The sequence below is a fragment of the Corvus hawaiiensis genome, chromosome 3 (assembly GCF_020740725.1).
Source record: "Corvus hawaiiensis isolate bCorHaw1 chromosome 3, bCorHaw1.pri.cur, whole genome shotgun sequence".
Taxonomy (NCBI): Eukaryota; Metazoa; Chordata; class Aves; order Passeriformes; family Corvidae; genus Corvus; species Corvus hawaiiensis.
Genome location: NC_063215.1, coordinates 68,147,698 through 68,166,489, shown reverse-complemented (window position 1 = coordinate 68,166,489; position 18,792 = coordinate 68,147,698). Strand labels below are relative to the sequence as shown.

At 39.0% G+C, this 18,792-nt stretch overlaps 1 protein-coding gene across 4 annotated transcripts in view; it reads right to left on the bottom strand.

Moving 5' to 3' along the window:
- The window catches only part of GRM1 (glutamate metabotropic receptor 1), a 192,773-nt gene that overhangs the window by 37,811 nt on the left and 136,170 nt on the right, over window positions 1–18,792 (bottom strand). For all 4 annotated transcript variants that reach the window (XM_048297640.1, XM_048297639.1, XM_048297638.1 and 1 more), the window contains exons 5-6: window positions 7,488–7,734; window positions 1,447–1,615 (exon numbers count right to left, since the gene is read on the bottom strand). In XM_048297640.1, coding sequence (XP_048153597.1) covers window positions 1,447–1,615; window positions 7,488–7,734 — 416 coding nt within the window. The remainder of the gene's footprint in view (window positions 1–1,446; window positions 1,616–7,487; window positions 7,735–18,792) is intronic.

Below are 18,792 nucleotides of genomic sequence, written 5' to 3'. Positions count from 1 at the left end.
TCATGCATATAAATACATATATATATATACACGTGTACACACAAGCACAATCACATACACATAAATTCCAATTTATGTTGAAGTCTCTTTGGGGCTCTTTACACAAGCGTAAATAGAAATTCAGACAAGAGCAGATTACAAAGCATCCTGCTAAACGAAAGTATTGGGTTCTAGCAGAAAAAAAACATTAAGCAGTGACCAACCTCATGCTTCACAACAGCTTTTTTAAGGACAAATGTCCCTGAAAATGTTCTTTCTTTGCTGTGAGGGCTGCTAAATGTAATGATCCAATGCTGAGAAGATTATTTCCTTGTCTTGATTCCTAGTTTCATTACCCTGAGGCTGAAAGGAAGATTAAGGATATCTCCAGTTTCTAAGGCTCTGACAAAGACTCTGGCCTTGTTTGCCAGGAAGGAGGAATCCAGCCTTCTCTTCCAGATCTTCCTATCCATCTATATGCAGAGAGAAGTACAGTAGTGAAATGCAAATGTTTGTTTTATTGAATACTGGCTTTGTGGGCTTTTTTTTGTTAACATTTCCTCCTGCAGTCTGTGGAGAGAGTCCAATAGACTTCAAAGAGAGCTGAAGCTGGCATTTTGTATGCATGGTGTTTACATATACACATATACACAAACTGCACAATCTCAAAAACAGGGAAAAGATGTTTGGGAGGGTAGTAAATACCAATAATGTTTCTCCTCCAAGTTTGTTGAGTATGTCACTGTGCCTTTGCCAAATCATCAATCGCTTATTGCTTAGAGTAGCAAAATAGAAATAAAAAGCTGCAAATGTGCTTATTAAATGTAAACAGAAAAGAGGTCTGCTCTAATGAGATTTTGCTGAGTGGGCTTCTTGCCATTTTAAACTTAATGCATCCATACCATTTTGATAGTAGTGAAACATGTCTACATGTCATCCAGACATGACTGGTAGCAAATTATTCATAGCCTGATGCAAGTGCTACTCTTTGGTGAACATAGAGTGATTTCATTTGTGTTTCCATTCCTCCTGTTGTGAACATGAGATACAAACAGGCATGGGGGGGTTTTATTTTTTTTTCAACTTTTTCTTGCAGGTGTTATTGCTGGAACAAAATACTGGATTCCCGTGGGTCATGATATTTTCAAGATCAGCCCCCAAGTGAATCACAGCTACTGAATGTTGTAGGCAATGACTAAGTGAAAATCTTTCTCACATAAGGTGAAATTCAAATTCTGTCACATTAGAAGATTCTGCATCCCTACAAAGGGTAATTTTAGAAAACATGGGCCTGGATATGGTATCATTAAAGAAAGATGTTAATTTAGGAGTCTTTCTATAGTTTTGGCTTTCCTGAACGAAAGGAAGTCCTACCAATTGGCTTGAAAGAAGCTTGCTTGGGTTTAGGGAAAAACACTGACTAGATATTCATATTTCTATAGCAGAAAGTAATTGTCTGAGGCACACCTTAATCTGGCCCTTCAGGCAAGGCTCGCTGCACACCGATCGGACCATTCCACTCTTATTCATCTGAATTCTGTAGTCGTCAATGTTGAGCACGCCCTCGTGCCAGGTCCCAATGAGGACGTAGTCGTAGCGGTTGGGCTCTATGTACTGCAGGTTCATGATGTCATACCTGCAAGGAAAAAAGAGTGAGTCACTCTCCTGCAACATAAAGGACAAAAATTTAACTCACTCTTCTCCTTCTGCTCTAAATATTCATGTTATCTCTTAATACCAGGGACTTGGTTTTCACAAAAACCCCAGATCCTGTAGGATTTGCAGCAGAATCACAGGAAATGTCAGCTCTGATTGACACACAACTGCTGATTTCCTGCCTTGCATAAAACTGTGGGAAAAATTTTGTGTGTCCAGGAAGAACTGCACACCAAAGACAGTAAACTCTGCTAAAGATGCACATGTAGGCAATATCTGGATGCCGTGTTTTCAAAAAATTTGTCAATAGGTCTTTAACCTTCACTTGGTGTCTCCACGCAGGCTGGTTGTAGTATAGCCCTTGCTGGATGCTCTTAAGTAGAAATGCTCAAACCAACTGAAGTGGTTTGCCATAAGTTAACTGTAACCTCTAAGTTCAACCATTCATATTATGTAGCCCAGTGATTCTGTCAGGAAAAATTAGCACCTCAGTCACTACAGTAACTTCCTCACCTAGGCAAGCAGGAGAGCACTTCCCAAGGCTAAGGTAAGGGAAGCATAAAGAACTGCTACAATAAACATCCAGCCTCTACCATTGCCTTCAGTGTGTTGGACCTGGTGCATGCACACCCCTTATTGATAATTATTCTATTCATTCTTTTACTCCACAGAATGTGGCTTGTTTCTTAGTATGAAATAAGCAAGAATGAAAGAATGAATGTTGGAGCACAGAGAGGAAGAACAAAAAATGAGGCTAAACCTACAGCCTGGTCTCTTAAGATGAGAAGGGGGAGGACTTTGTTTAATAAATGACAAGAGAAAGAGCATGGAGAACAAGGAATCAGCATTGGAACTGAAAATAACAAAGCATCTTCTATTTTCCAAGCCTGGGATTTACTGCCTTGCTCTTCTGTAATGGATTGCCTCAGTCTCTGGAGATAAAAATCTTTTGTTTATAATGGGTGTTGCTAATCTGTGCATTAAGAATGCTTTAAGAATGAAAGGTAAGGTAAGCAAATTATGAGCCATAAATAAAATTGGGATGTTTGGTTGTGAGCAAAGAGAGACATCTATTTCTTTCTTTTCCATTTTGAGGTTCAAACATGCAAAATTTCAACTCTTTCTGCACTTCACAGAGGGAAGAGGTGCCAGAATTATTCTCTAGGGTAGAGCAGAGTAATTTTCTTAACTAAGTCTTTGGGTTTCTCTAGTTAAAGATGATTTACAGAAATGCATATTTACAGCTGTAATTAGACCTCAGTTTTGCAAATATGCATGCTCAGTTAATGCCAGTGCCACTGCAGAGCTCCACTGGTTCACATGTGAAAACGGATCCCTGCCACTGAGTTCAATGGAGCTCCAAGCAGGAGGCAGCTCCATTGGTTGGCAATTGGCCACTAATCAAGGCATTGCTTAGGAAAAGGGCAAATTTCAAATTCATTAGTGAACAATTACTTCTCATATCCCAGTTCTTCTAAAGGAAGTGCCTAAAAAAAGAAATTCTGTTTCCAGGCTTGTGAAGAATTGAGATAGCAAGAAGCAGTGAGAGTCAGGCATTTCATAATGGATACTCAACAGACAGGAGTAAAACTCAGCAGAAATGTACATGCCTCTTCCTAGCAAGAAAAATGTACTTGGATTTTAGTTTGACCATATATTAGACTGATACAAAATCAGTTACTCTGGGCTGCAAAATTAATTCAGGAAGGGGAATAGAAGATTACTAAAACCTCATATTCCCTTAATGGAATTTTTGAGCCTGCACACATTGTTTTCATTTTTACAAAAATACATTATGAGGCACAGAGTGACATTAATGCAATATCAATTAAGAGTTTCTTCTGTGTTCTTGTAACACTATTCTCCTTCCTATAGGTTACCTGTCAAAGAATAAAGTAGGTAGATTAAAAGCTCTTACACAGTCTTGCATTATGACAAGTTGTAGTACAATATTTGCAGCTTTGATATGCAGCTTGAATTTTAAGTGGAAAAATGTGGTCTATCAAATACACTTGGTATATGGAGATGTGCTTAAGTTCTTTATCCTTTCCTTCTTAATGAAAAATCTGTGCTTAGAGCAAGGAAAAGTTCAGTGCTGGAATACCTCTTCCCATCCCCTTGCTCACATATGTACAACTTTAATAATTTTGAGCTGTGTCCATGCTAAAAATTATGATCCCAAAAGAAGTGGGTTTGATGAGAGTTGTGAAGCTCTCAGAGAGTGAGACTTCTTGGAGGCAGTTGTATTTGACACACACATGGCAGAATTTAAAGAAGCCATTAAAATATTCTGCAGGTAAGAAAATTAATCCTTTTAATAGAAAAGCAAGCTCTCTGGTGTATTGGGAAATGATGTGACCCAATAGGTAGTGTCATATGAACAAGTTACTTGTAAGGCAAGCCAGAATATTAGTCAGCTGGTCACAGGCACACTCTTACTCTAGTTAATCTGAGATGGCTGAAGTTACCTTTTTCCAAAGCCATAATACCAGACTGGTACTGATGTTTGCTATCCTGGAAGTCAGGATGTAAAAGAGCAACGCTGAGCAATGCTGGGATGTAAATGAAAGAAAAAAACACCCATGAATTCAAACTCCAAAACAGAAATGCATATTGAAAAAAAAAGAAATCATTTACGTTCAAGTTTGAAGGCTTTGCATAAGGCAAAATTTGATTACTTACTCAAAGCATTGGAGTTGGTAGCATTGTCATGACTGAAGCCAGAACAGTTATTGGAAATTTTGAACTAAATAAACTTACATGGTTCTAAGCGCAAGTCTAGTTAAGACAAAATGTTAGTTAGGTGAAATATTCCTCTTAGTTTGTGAACTTCAGCATTTCTCCACATATCAAAGGTCCATTGTAGGGACTGAAATTTCTCCTGCGTATTGTCAAAAAGCATTTTATGGTCAGAGGTGTATGCAAATCGTTGTTCTAGAGAGGTAAGGGTCTTCATACCAGCCACAAGGTAAAAGGAGGCAATTATCTAGAATAGACCAGAGCTAAAAAGGTATCTCTGTATCCCAGAGAAGGATGTTGTGTTGACTATTGCATCCTTCACACCTTCTCCAGCCATTTCTGGAAATTTGAGTGATATGATTGCTACAGAGAAAGGAAATGGGAGCTACTCAATGAAAGTAAAAGGTGCAGCAAATTTACTAGCATGTTCTTAATGACAGTATAGCAAGCACATACAGTTGTGTTTCCAGAGTTACATCCACGTCATTTTTTCCCAGAGGCAGCACAGTCAGCTAAATGACTGCATCCAATAAAAGTTTGCTTCATATTTCTGCATAAGAGATCTTCAAAGAAAAGTTTCTTCACAGAAGAAATACACCTTTGACAACATGCTTTGTGTCTTCTAATCTCATTTTGATAAAACCTTGAAACCATTAATTGAGCCTGAGAGAGAAAAAGAGTTGTATCTAAACAAATGGTTAAGGTTTCCTGAAGCTGCAAGGGTTTCAAAACAGGAGATTATGGGAGTGCCAGACAAACATAACTACAGGTAACTCTATCTGCTCCACCCATGATTGCAATTAGGAGTTCGTGAGAGTCAGTTGCTTGAAGAACCTCACAGATCTTGAAAATTATGAGAAAGGTTGCTGTCTTCTAAGAAGGAATATTATCCCACCTTTTGAAGTTGCTTTGTTCACATGATTCGAGGGCAGGATATCTAAAAACTTTTTACACATATGTGTGACATTCTTGCGCTGGCATAGAAAAGCCAAAAACTAGGAAATTTCATAGCAGGCTGACCTTGGTATATTTAGGTGTTTCTGTGGTGTTTATCTTTCCATTTTGCTGAGATTCAAAAACTCTTTTGAGCATTGACACAGTGCTATGGACTGTTCATTGATCCACAAAGAGACTTTCCACAAGAAGCTGTGGAAACACTACAGCCAATCTGAAGCTACAGACAATTCTGTTAAACCACTGCTGGCATACAATGATCTGGCAGACTGCAGATCAAATTTCATGTACACATAACCATTCTCTGATATGATATTGCCCATGTCATAAATGCCACAGATTGATCCAACGATTACAGAATGAATAACAAAAAGGTTAATTGAATTTCCTTGCCCAAACTTGCTAGCTCCAGCTGTGAAAATATAAATGAGGAACAACAACCAAAAAAACCCCCTACCTAAAATAACCTATCAAATTCTAGGTAGGCCAGGGAATCAAGAAAAATGAACCTTGCTGTAGACCAAAATGATGGACGGAATAAATTCTATCATTCTGGCATACTCAGAGAAATATCCTGATATAAACTCTCATATGTTTTGAATTCAGCAGCTGTTCAATCTAATTCTATGCTTGGTACTGATGAGAGTTGTGAAAATGCTCTTGGGTGACAAAATAATAACTAAGAAATCGGCTAAAATTAGAAAATTACATCTAAATATCAAACCAAATAGCTAACAGACAGAAAATGCAGATATGCAAAGTTGGAGTAATGCTTTTATGGACACAAATAGTGTGCAAAAAGCATAAAGCTACACTAAGCAGTAATTTCTCTGTATTATCTAAATTATATGTGCAAAGACTTGATTTATGCATTTGTGTCGATAAGTATGTGTTCGAATGTAAGCGAATTGCTTGCTTCTGCTTTCAAAGGCTGACCTAACTGATCTGTATCTTTGACTAAAAGAATCAACACTGACTAGCTTTTTATTACTAATTAAATGTAATGAACTGTTTAAATGTATATACTGTTAAAATACGACAATAGGAAAAATATAACACTATAGAAAATGGTAAAACATTGGCCGCTTTTGCTAATAAAGCCTAGTAATAGAGATAAGAGTTGCTTTAAGACCCCCGTGTCTTATGAATACTCTTTGGAGGCATGAAAAGACATGAAAACTCCTGTTTGGTCCAGAGCCCTCCCTTTGTGTGGTGTTGGCACTCAGATGCACTTATGCAATAAGCCCAAAGATGGAGTGAGAGAGTCTTTTATAACACTCTAATAACTCAGTAGGAAAACAAACTTCAGTGAAGCAATCCTTGAGTAGGTTTCAATTCATAATGAATTTTGTACTTTGGCAGCTGAATTAAATGTATTTATAAAACAGAAAACAAACAAACAAACAAAAAAATCCACGTGTTAAAATAGTTTAACAGAACCCACAAAACTAAATGAAAGGACAGCTCTCTGTCAGTTTGCTCCCATAAGAGAAACAAAGGTGACATCCAAGTCCACAAAGGTGCTGCCTTACCTACTGCTTGGGTACATCCTGAGTCTGCTGGAGGGGCTAGACAACAGCAGCTGCCACAGCTGGGACCAGACCCCAGATGAGTGAAACACAGAAACTTCTACCAACCCCCCCCCCCATCATTTGTCCTGCTCTACACAGACCTATCTTTAAATTCTGGGACTGGTCTGATTGTATTTGGAGTGCAACAAGTTAAGGAGATCATACAGGAGCTTACCAATCAACACTAAATAGTCTCTGGCAAGGTTTCAGCAGAGCTCCAATTGGAAAAGGATGTGCTCCTCCCTTTAAAACCATGGCAGGTAAATGTTTCATTAAATTCCAATAATTTGTATTAGGCTTTATACATACTAAAACCCTGGTGCTGAGCCCCAGTAGTACCTTGCACACCAGAAGTCTGTGAGTTACAAGGTTTGTCATCTCCTAAAACACTAGAAATTTATAGGCTATACTGTAGTTCCTGTCCCAATATAAGATACCACGTGTTACCAGTGTTATTTCTGGCTGTGGGAAAGACTGGTTCATGCTTTATGTTTCAGCAAAACAGCCAAAGAAATCTACATCACCAAATGCAGTAACATTCCCACTTCCCACCCTCTGGTTTAATTAGTAGAGATGAAACCTCTTTACCTTCCAGGAGCATCTCCCTTTTCATCAAACCAAACTTCTTCTCCAGAAACACCAATGAATGAGGATTTGAGGAGGAACTCCAAGAGCTTGCTGCCATCAATTGGCTTCATAGCATCACACAGTCCAACGTGTCCAGGGCAAAGGGAATGATGCATATTTTGTAGCCCGTAAGCCATAGCGTATATAGCATTGATGACAAATCCCATTTTACTGTCCTGCACATAATTTTCTTCTAGGCTCTCATTGCCTACAACAGTAAGAAAAAAAGTGCTGTTAGAAACAAAGATGAAATGACATGAAAATATGAAAAAGCAATGACACATAAAAAGAGATTTCCTTATTTCTCTGATAAAGCTTTAGAGGCATAAGCAAGGTTCCAGTCAGGGATTTAAAATAAATAAATAAATAAATAAATAAATAAAACACTTCCCCACCACTACCCCAGAAATCTTGAATTCATTGAAAGTTAAATGCTCCATGAGAAAGCACCCATTTAATCACGTTGTCATCGTTTGTTTGTTATTTTTTGATTTTTTGCTTGTCATTCCACAATATTCTTTATTTTAGGGAAGGTTAATCAAGATAGATTTCAGCTGGAAGTATTTATAAAAGTGATTTCCTTGCAAATTTGACTTTTTTTACATTTGAAGTTTTTTTTTTTAAAATCTCATGTTTTTGAGGATCAAGATAGCAATGTCCCTTTCAGTGTTAACAAGTAAACAATGTAAATCAGCATCACTTCTCGAGTTATCAGAAAGAGTCATTTTAGTTAAAAGTAGTAGTAGGTAGTAGTAGATACGCAACTGCTACAGAAAGCCCAAGTTTGTTGTACTGAGTTTTTGTGTAACTGCAGCCTGAGCGGACATTGAAGTGTCCTCCTTTGATCAGAAACAATGTGGCAGTGAAGGTTTTCTCTACACGTAGGTTTTCCCTCTGACCTGCAGGTGGGCTGGCAATGTCATGGGCGCTGTTTTTCGTCTGCACTTCCCATCAGACCCCGCTGGGTCCTGGGCTGCGCCCTGCTTGCCATCTGCCAGCCAAACTGCTGCAGAACACTGCCAGCGCCGTCCCCAAGGCACTGCAGACCTGTGCTGCGTAGTCCTGAGGCAGCTGGAGGTAAGGAACCTCCTTATTTTCTGTCTTTCCCCTAGTCATTCAGTCACAATGTACTCCAAACTGCAAGTCGCTTTTATCTGGAGGCCTCCCACGTTACTCGATGTTTAGCAGGCAATTGCAATCCAGTCTCTGTTATTTTGTCTCAGTAACACCTTGTGTATACCAGGAAAGTAGGATGTGTGAGAGACTAGGTGTTAACTGACACTCCTTGAATCCAGGTTGAAGAAGATATTTGTTATTTTAATATGATGAAAGGAGGTAAAAATCTACAAGTTCACCAAAACTTTCAAGTTAAGAAATAGTTCCTTACCCTAATGTAGATATGATATGGCTTTCAAACCAAACCATGAAGACTGTCCTTACATTTATCATTGGAAAAGGCTCTAATTTGGTAGGTCTTCTCAGTTTCTTCGCCCTAAAACTCAGAAATTTCAGCTGGGAATTCACTGAATTCTCTGACAGCAGAGATCCCAAATGCAGGGATGTCTGTCTTGCTTTCTCTGGGTTGCATTGCAGCTGGGCAAGAAAATTTTGCCTCAGTAACTATTTTGCAGATGAGCTGAACATAGCAAACAGATGTGTTGGTGAATTTAAAATGCTTTGTGAATATAGCATAATCTGACTGAATGAGTTCATGTGCTTCTCACTGCTATATATTCACCACCAGCACCACCAAGCAAGGAGCAGCTGAAGAAATTCTTTCCAGAGGCAAGGTATCTGCCTCTTTCTTTGTGAGAGAAGGTTCACAGCTCCCATTCAAATCACCAACCACCAATCATGAAACCAACACCTTTCAGATTCATGCTGAGAAACACAGAAAGAATAAAAACCTTATATGCAAGATGACAGAACATTTACCCAGGGAAGCAGAAAGTGTGCCTGTGCATGTGTACCCTCACTTGTGTACAGCATAGCCTAGACATCTGTATGCCTGTATATGTTAATATATAGCCTCAAAGTATCTGTTGGTGTGTTTTATCAGCTGATTTGTCCCATAGGATTAGCACACTGTGAATTTATCACTGATTCTGCTTTCTTGTAGCTAGAAAATGAAATTGTTCTCGGTCCCTAAGTGAATGAAAGACAGAAAGAACCTGGGCTTGGCACAGCAGTCCTCTCTTGAGAAGCTTCTGGGCAGTGGGTTGCGGAAGAGATCACAAAAACAGATAGTGCACAGCACTCACAGTCTACTCTTTTGAACCTGAAAGTTTATCTCAGGTCTTCCTTTTTAATTAGTTAAAAAAAAAGGAGCATAAACATCAGTAAGGCTTGCAGGAGAAAAGGAGCATCTGTGTGTTTCCTGAGGCAAGCCTTCATGTGGCTGCTGGAGGTAGAAAATGAAATGTAACAGCGCTTGCCAATGTTTAAAAAGAGGCCATTTCCCTTAAGTATGTATTCACTCAGCAGAACATGCTTTGGATTATCATATTTCAATATAATATGCATACTTCCAAAGAGAATAAGTATTTGATGGTGGAAGGATTTGCCTTTGACTATTTTGGTATGAACACCTAAGTTAAGGTTGCAAGCATATAGTTCCACACTGCAGAGGTGACTGCCTTAATGTCACCTCTAGAAATAATTGTATTGTAGTGGATAGCAACATGAGAATTGTCTGAATGAATTGTCTCCCAATCAGCAATATAAAAATCCCTATATGTAAATAAGATATTTTCCGGTAAATCCAGAATGAGAAGTCATTCTTTCCCTAAACATGACTTCCTAGAGTCAGAATCCACTTATTTCATTTTCATTGTTATGTCATCAATACATTATACATTTGAATTTGTAAAATTCACTCAAGACAATCAGTAAGAAATGTGTATGTTTTTAAAACAAAAGAAACCACGTAATTGCATTCAGCCACAGACAAAACAATGTTCACTTAGGTTTCAATAAGGCAAGTTTTCGATAAATGCAAGAATTTTACTATATTTGTCATGGGGCTTCTCTATAAGTTGTATTTTGCCTCAGTAAGTCTTTGAAATGTAATAAAGAGCAAAGCAGAACTCGGAACAGTGAAGCTTTTATTTTTTCTTTGTCTCTCAGCCCTTGGAAGGAAATATCATTGATCTACAAAGACTAATAGAAAAATATTTTGTTAGCTTTCTTCCTTCTTCCTTTTTTTTTTTTTATTTTTTAAAATTTTTTTTGAGACCTTAGCTTTTACTAAGCAAAGAAAAATTGTAAGCCTTAAGTCATATGAGTGACTCAAATTAGAACATTAATTTGTGGATGACCTTGAAGAATTCAGGTGTCCTAAATATCAAACTTACTTAATTTTGTATTGGGTGTAATGCAGATCTTCCTTTAATAATTCAAGTTTAACAGCTTCTCAGTAGTCTGGGTCATTTTTTTTTATCACAGTTTTGATTTTAGCCTTTGTTCCTGTCAGTACATCTTGGAGGATGAGGGCATATACACACATACACTACAAATTGGAAAGGAAAAGAAGAAAAAAACAACAAACAAAACCCAACAAAAAATCAGACATCACATCCTGGCTGCACACGACTGAAAAATGCTCCCAATAGTGCTAAAAGTGATACCACAGTACAGGGGGAAGGAAGGAAGAGAAAACAGTCCAATTTTCACGAAACTCACTGTTAATCTTTCCATTTACTATTATGCACCTCACAGCTAACTAATACTAGCTTCAGCTAAGTCCTTAGAAGGATCTGAGTGTGAAGCAGCCATGACTTTAGTTTAGTGCTTTTGCTGTGAAGTCAGCTCTTGAGAGCAGAGAGCATATTTTGCAAATCCCACTTGACAAACTGAAATAAAGAAAAAATATGCTATTGGAATTACGGCAAGACATGAGTTACCTTTCCTGTAAAAGTAAAGTTAGGAGATGTCTCTTCATATTCAGTAGAAAACTCAGCACCGAGGATTACTTGTTTGCAGTCCTTAGAAAGGTTAGGCCAGGAGAGAATTTGTGATGGAAAGAAATGTAAAAACATTTTCGTTGGGGAATCTGATGAATACCTAGCCAGTTGGCAAATTTTGAGCAAACACAGACATTTGATAAAGAACACAGTCTGTTCACAGATGACTCTTGATTAGCTTAAAAAGCCAAAATCTCTTCAGCAATATTGTTATAAAGGGTAATATTTCATGTGGAATAGGCAGACAGTTTTATGATTTCCTACGGTCACCTGCTGAATATTTAGGGTCACATAAAAAGTTAGCAACTGTATGAAAACTATCTTCTTTTCAGGTGGTCCTGACAGAGGTATGAAGGTATTAAAATTTGTATATATTGCCTTCTTTATTTGTAGTGGTCCTTTCCAGAATTGCCATGCTTCATGGGTAGGCCAAATGAGATTTTATCTTTGTTGCAAGTTACAACATGGGTGATGATTGCATTCAATGGTGATGGTTGGTAACTTATGCAAAAAAAAAAAATTCTGGAAGGACAATTGGGGCAAAATTTCGTTGGGAAAATGAAATGAAATAAAATTAATCTCCCTTACTTGGGTTGCATATGCCAAGGAGTAAATAGGGCTCCCCCCAAAAAATGCCATGTAAGAACTGGTAGAGCAGTACCCAGGCTCATAGCAAATGTCCATATGTGTTGGACAAATTGTGGAGGCAGGTTTCTTATGCTCCCCTTTAGTCCCAACATACACTGCCTATACCACAGGGTGGCCAAACACTGGAAGAGGCTGCCTAGAGAGCTGGTCAATGTTTCAAGCCTGTCAGCAGTTGGAACCATTTGGACAAAGCCCTTAACAACCTGCTTTAACTCTGGTTCAGGCCCAACGAAACTGAATTAAGAAAACTCCAATGAAACAAAAGAATCCCCAGCAGCTCTGAGAAAATTTCCACATCTTCCTCTGTGCAGGTTTGTGTTGAAATGTGCTGGTGTCATAGCATGTCCTTGCAAAACAATGGAAGTCACATATCTTACAGTGTCTCATGCTAGAGAAGACCTGCAAACTTCAACCACAGCAAATTTGTGTCATAGGATCTTGCAAGAAGCAGGGCAGGATGTCAGCATTTTTGAACTGATCAGTCATTTTAAATCTGGGACCCTAAAGGTAAGAAATAAAGATTATTCTGGAAACTAAATGACACATTAATGGTGATGAACAAACTTAGTTAATGGTGATTTTTGTAAACTTTTAGGATATATGGCTATTAGAAAAATTGGAGCAGTTTTAGTTAGACAGTTAAGTATTTAGTTATGGTTTTATTTTTGTATACATAGGAGAGAAAATGTAACCAATTCTACATTTCTGTGTTGTCACCAATCCCTTGAAAAATTTTAATTTTTAATTTTATTTAGAACTATAGAATAATTTAGGTTTAAAAAGAATTTTAAGATCATTGAGCCCAACCATTAACCTGACACTGCCAAGTCCACCACTAAACCCTTTAATATCTTTTATGATAGCTAGATTGGGTTCTAGTTGGGCTTTGGCGCTTCTAATTTTCTCCCTGCATAACCTCATGAAATCCTTGTAGTCCTTTTGAGTTGCTTGCCCCTTCACTCAAACACCATAAACTCTCCGGTTTTGACCTGGGTTCCAGCCAAAGATCTCTGTTCAGACAGGTCAGTCTTCTTCCCTGGCTTATCTCTCCGCACATGGGAACATTCAATGATGGTTAATCCTCTGAGAACCATGCCAAACTATGATTGTATAAAATAATTTTTGCAAAGAGGTTCATTTGTTTTAACTCATTTGGCATTATTGATTCAGATGTTTTAGAAATATTGCCAGTTCACTCCCTCTTATATTCTATTTATAGCATCTTTTTACATTATCTAACTTCAAAGATTACAATAAAATTATTTAACAAATTTCACTTCAAGGCACTGAAAAATGAGTAACAGAGATTATAATGTCTCTAAGTGTGATAAGTACAACGATGGTGTGTTTAAAACCTGTGCATCTTTTGGTTTTTTCTCTCCATGTCACTTGTTTGTTAACAAAAACATTCTGATAATTAATATTGTATGGCTGAATGAAATGTGCACATCTTGGGGGTAAAAAGTGAACTTTTGTTCATGCTACTGTACTCATTATGTCCAAAAATAAGTCACAGGCAAAAAGTAATTTATTCTATATGAAAACATCCAAAAACCTCTTCCAGCCCACAATCAAATATACAGTAATAAGAAATTCTGAAGTTTTATTTTCTTATGTAACTGCCTGTTTTCAAAGGCAATTCAAGCTGTAGCTGTCTTCCTATGAGGCAAAGGCCAGGAGATATTATTTGGTGACCAAAACAAGCAGTTGTGGATGAGGGCCACAGGTTCCGCTTGTCGTGGGCTGTCTCAATGACTTTGCTGTCTCTATGTGCATGCTAATGTGACCACCAACAATCTGTGAAAAATTATCTGGGGGCGAAGCATATTTTCCAAGCCAAAAGATGATCAGAAAAAACAAGGCTTTGCTTCATTCTCAATTAAAAAAACATTTACAATTTTTGTGAGAGAGAATTGATAGGCTTAAAAATTTCTCACAGACCATAATAAATGTTTCATTCAACCTACAACAAATGATCCCATCATGGTAAATTACTGTTTCTTTTATGGCTTCTGCTCCCAGGAAACCAGTTACTAGACTGTTTTCAACCAGAACAGGATACGTGCAATTCACTTCCTACTTTGATGTCTGTATCTTTGCAGCAGGGAGGCAAGTCCAAGAGGCAGCTAAATACAGTGAAAGAGAGGAGAGATCCCTTACAGGGGTCACATATATGGAGGATAGAGCTGTCAAAAAGGCACAAGATCAAACAGCTAACTAAATTCCCACTGTATGTGAACTTTTTGTTTGACTATTTGTTGGACAGAGCTCCTTTATTTGTAAGGTAAGGCTGAGGAAGGATGTATTATTTTTATATAAGAAAAGAGATATTTCCTTAACTTCCCCCTGAGCATCATTTCACCACTCTATAGGAAATAATGCATTTCTCTATCTAGAACTGCAAGTTTCTCCACTTTTTGACAAGAAGAGAAGAAGCAGAGCTTTCACAGGAGCAGCAAAAAGGAAGGAATAGCTTATAATATGTGGGTTCTACACCAGATTTCAAAACATGCTGATAAACATTTGACATCTTACAGTACTCATGAAGCAATAAACGGAGTTCACAGGGTTTCAGACTTTGTTTTCAGGATGTCATTAAATCAGAAAGGTTTTGCTTCCATTCTTCAAATGGTTTTTATTTCCCCAAGCAAAGAGATTCAATTCATGCAATTACATTTGATGTATTTTTCCCTGAAAAGCTAGGATACAATTACAGTTACCAGTGAGATACCCTGCTATTTTCTTTCTGAGCATGGTAAAATCTGAAAGACTCTCAGATACTCCTGCTTTGTTACATCTGGTGAATGTTGTTTTTAACTGGGATTAGTGTACTTCTATCCTTGTATGAAACTAGAGAGAAGAGAAACACCCATTTGAAAGCTGGATGTTCAGCAAAAGCTCTTCAAAAATTTGCACTAGAATTCTCTAAGGCATTAACAGGATGACAGACATTGATTGCAGCAATGTTTGTATACAAGGGGTTATTTTTTATCACTAGCAAATTTAGTCAAATCACTGATGAAATTTCTTCTCTTGGAATAAAGTTTATATTGAATTTAAAAGGATTTGGGTTTTTTAACTTATTTTTACCACCATATATTTTATAGATGCCAACTCCATGGCTAAAAGAAACCAGAAAGTGTGAATTCAGCCATCAAAGTACAGGTTCTCCCTCATTTCAGATATCTAACACCTAAACCTTGGAAGATTAGTTCCCATTTTATATATACTATACACACACCACCAGTGTCTTCGGTTTCCTTGTCTGCTTTTGTGAGTATGCCACATTATTCCCCAGTGTTCAAAAAGAAGTGTCTTTCTTTTGTCTCTCCCTATGTGTCAGAAGCAGTGAGGAAAGATTTTAATTAAATTTACTTTCTTGGTTCTCCACATCATGTTATGTAAGCACATTAGGGCTTTAAGAGCTTAGTATCAAAGACTCTGGAATAAGTCTGGCATACACAAATACAAGAGTGCCACAGTGAAGCTGAAACATTATGAGGAGAAATGACTGTACAAGTTGATGACTCACTCATTAATGTAGAGGGAGTGTCAAAGTCTCTAAGTACAGGGCAGGAGAAAGTGGACTCAGCAGTGCTGCCAGCCCTATGCCAAGTCTGAACTCATGGGTACAACTCATACACCACACAACTTGGGAGCAAAGCAAAAGGAAACTGACCTAACTCCTCCTTCATTTCCCAGTCTGCAGACTTTGCTAAACAGATACAAAAGTCTGAAGCTTGCTCCCCCCTCTACCCTCTCTGCCTCTTCCCATGGACATTCCAGACTCTCACATAACTATATGACTCCAGGAGGGGCAACAAGTGACAATGCACATAACTCATGCTTACACTATGGGGGATGATAAAGACGTGTTCGAATGTGTCTTTGTCCAAGAGAGCAGAGAAAGATTTCCTCTTGCATCTCCTTTCTGTGACCCAGAGAAGCTAAGCAGGGGATGAGAAGACTGTCAATTTTCCTAGGGCTGGCTGCAACCTTAAGTGATTGTGAAGATTGTGTGCCTGATGCCACACAATAATGCAGGGGGGAGCAGGCAGGGCACATCTGGGTGAGATATGGCACACTGTCATAGGTTAGCAAGCACAGTCCCGGAAGGGATGTCCTTGCTAAGGGGTGCTTACAGTTTCCTCTGGGACCCGATAGAACCTATCAGCTGGCCAGTTTGAATATGGACAAGTCTCTAAGCCACTTAAAGTTGTGACCACCTCTGTGATCCACATTTAAGAATAGGCAAACTCCCCTCCAAGCTCTCTCTCATTTCCGGCGCTGGGACAGGTGGCTACGGGCCCCGTGTGGGGGCCAGCGGGCCCGGCCAGGCCCTGCTTGGGCCAGGCCGGGCCGGGCCACGGCCATCCTGGAGCCGATGGACCTGTTCCAGCCGTGGAACCCCCCCCACTGCCTTGCCGTGGGCAGCCGGAGCGGCTCGGCTCTCCCCTCTCTCCACTTCGATAAGAAAAATTCAACATTCCAGCTGCAAAGCTGCAAGGCCGAGATGAGATTAACCCTTTTATTGCTGTGAAGAGCTGAAAACCTGAGGGAAGAGAGAGAGGAGATGCTTAAAGCTGAAATTCTGTTGTGAAGCTATGATATATCAGAGTATCCTGTTGTAATTCCATGAAGATATGGGGGGTGGAGCGTTCAACTCGTAAGCAAAAGCACCTGCACTGAGATAGGCAGATGCTGATGCAGCTGTAATTTCATGAGAAGTTTGGACAGGGAGAGATGGAAGTGATGAGGACTTTTGCTCCAAACGGGAAAGGAGAAACCTCAGTTCCTAGAGATGCTCCCAGAGATAGTCCTAAAGATGAAGATGATGAAGACCCTTTGCTCCCAGGGAAGGAGAAGGGCCTCTGTTTTTGTTTCTGAACGGCTCAACCTTAAAATTGTACCCCAAAAAACTTCAAGAGTGGACTCTCGAAAGCAGTTGCGGGAAAAGCTGCAAGTCGGGGGAAAGGACTCACACGCAGGCAGAGAGACTCCTCCTCCTAAATGGACTGAACGTATTTGGAAGTGGGCGGCTGTCTCGTTGTGATAATGTTTTCATAGCACGAGCAAGAAGAGACTTCTCTTTCTAAATGGACTGAACAAGGTTATTATGGAAGTGGTAACAGACTGAACATCTTAAGGGTTGTCTTTTTACCTTGTCAGTGGGAGAAGGGAGGAAGGTGGGGGGAGGAGGAGAGTTCTGAAGGTGGTATAATTTTTTTTTCCTTCTTTTAGGTCTGTTAATAAACTTCTTTATATTCTTTCAAGTTTGGTACCTGCTTTGCATTTCTCCTAATTCTTATCTCACAGCAGATAAACAGTAATGAGTATTTTAGACCAAACCACTACACACATTCAGCAGCCCTCCCAGCTGATGTGCAGTGCTGCAACCCCCGTCTGCCTTCAGAAGAGGCTGGAGGAAGGCTGGAGGCCTTTGCAGCAATTGCCAGCATGGCTTTGCCAGAATTGCATCATTGGAGTGGGAGGCAGGTGAGGGAAAAACAGGCCTGTGTTGGAGAAAAAGTTCCTTTTCCCCTTCTCCATAAATCTGCATTGCCTGCTCTGTCTCTTGAGTTGTTTAGCAGCAAAAGAAAGGACTTGAAGGGAATATAATGCATCACCTAAGGGCCATGCTAACAGCACAGCTGTCTGTATGCCAGGAACCCCAGGAGAGGAACCCCAGGAACCTTCATTAGGCTGCCCCTGGCAAGGCGTAGCTCTCCACCAACAGAGGTTTTGCGATCTACACAGATTGTTCCCATGTATTTATAACTCCTGTCACTGAGAGCTGAAAGAAACTGATCACAGAGTTGAAAAGTTGCAATATATGTCCACAAAACTACGTATAGCAACAGGAAAAGGAGCAAGAAACTGGATAACAAGCTGAGAGATTCCACAAGAAGTTCATCTACAGGGGGACATGCTGTTAAATGCAGGTCTGGAGAAATCTATTTAGAGCAGATGGCTTGACAGAAGCTCATCAACCTAATAAAGCTTCTGTAGGGGATGACATTACAGCCTGAAGCCTCTGTGTTTCTTCCCACTAGGCTAAAATTCCTCATAAGAAATTTTTTTTACAAAAAATCCTAGGATTTATGGCCCTATGAGGATGACATGCTGAGATTCTTTCCCTTCTAAACAAGCCTGCAAGCCAGCATTTGAAACCTCTTCTGTACACATCCACTGCTATGAACTGTTAAAGGCTTGGCAGGAAATTTTAGTATTGCATCCCCTTGTTCCTAGCTTTTAGTGGAATGATCTTGATGAAATAGCTCTGCAGTGAAGCCTGGTTTTTAATGAAAAAGAAATGGAAGGATCTACAATGTATAGCTCAGTGCAAGGTGAAAAAACTCAACCCACTTCAAAGCATAAAAAAGAAAGATTTGTACCCGTGATATTTGTATGTGTACTTCAATGAAATCAGCTTGAGAAGTACAATTCACAGAACATTCAACAATGAAGCAACATAACAAAAAAAACGGCCAAAAATTCTAAGTTTTAAGGTTATTGATTGCCTCATTTTGGCTATTATCTTAATTCCTGTTCTTTGGAATTAACAGACTGGAAAACAACAGAAGAAAATAACTGCCCCTATTTGAAACAAATTACTTTCTGGATCTTGTACTCTCAAGTAAGCATCAGTTCAAATG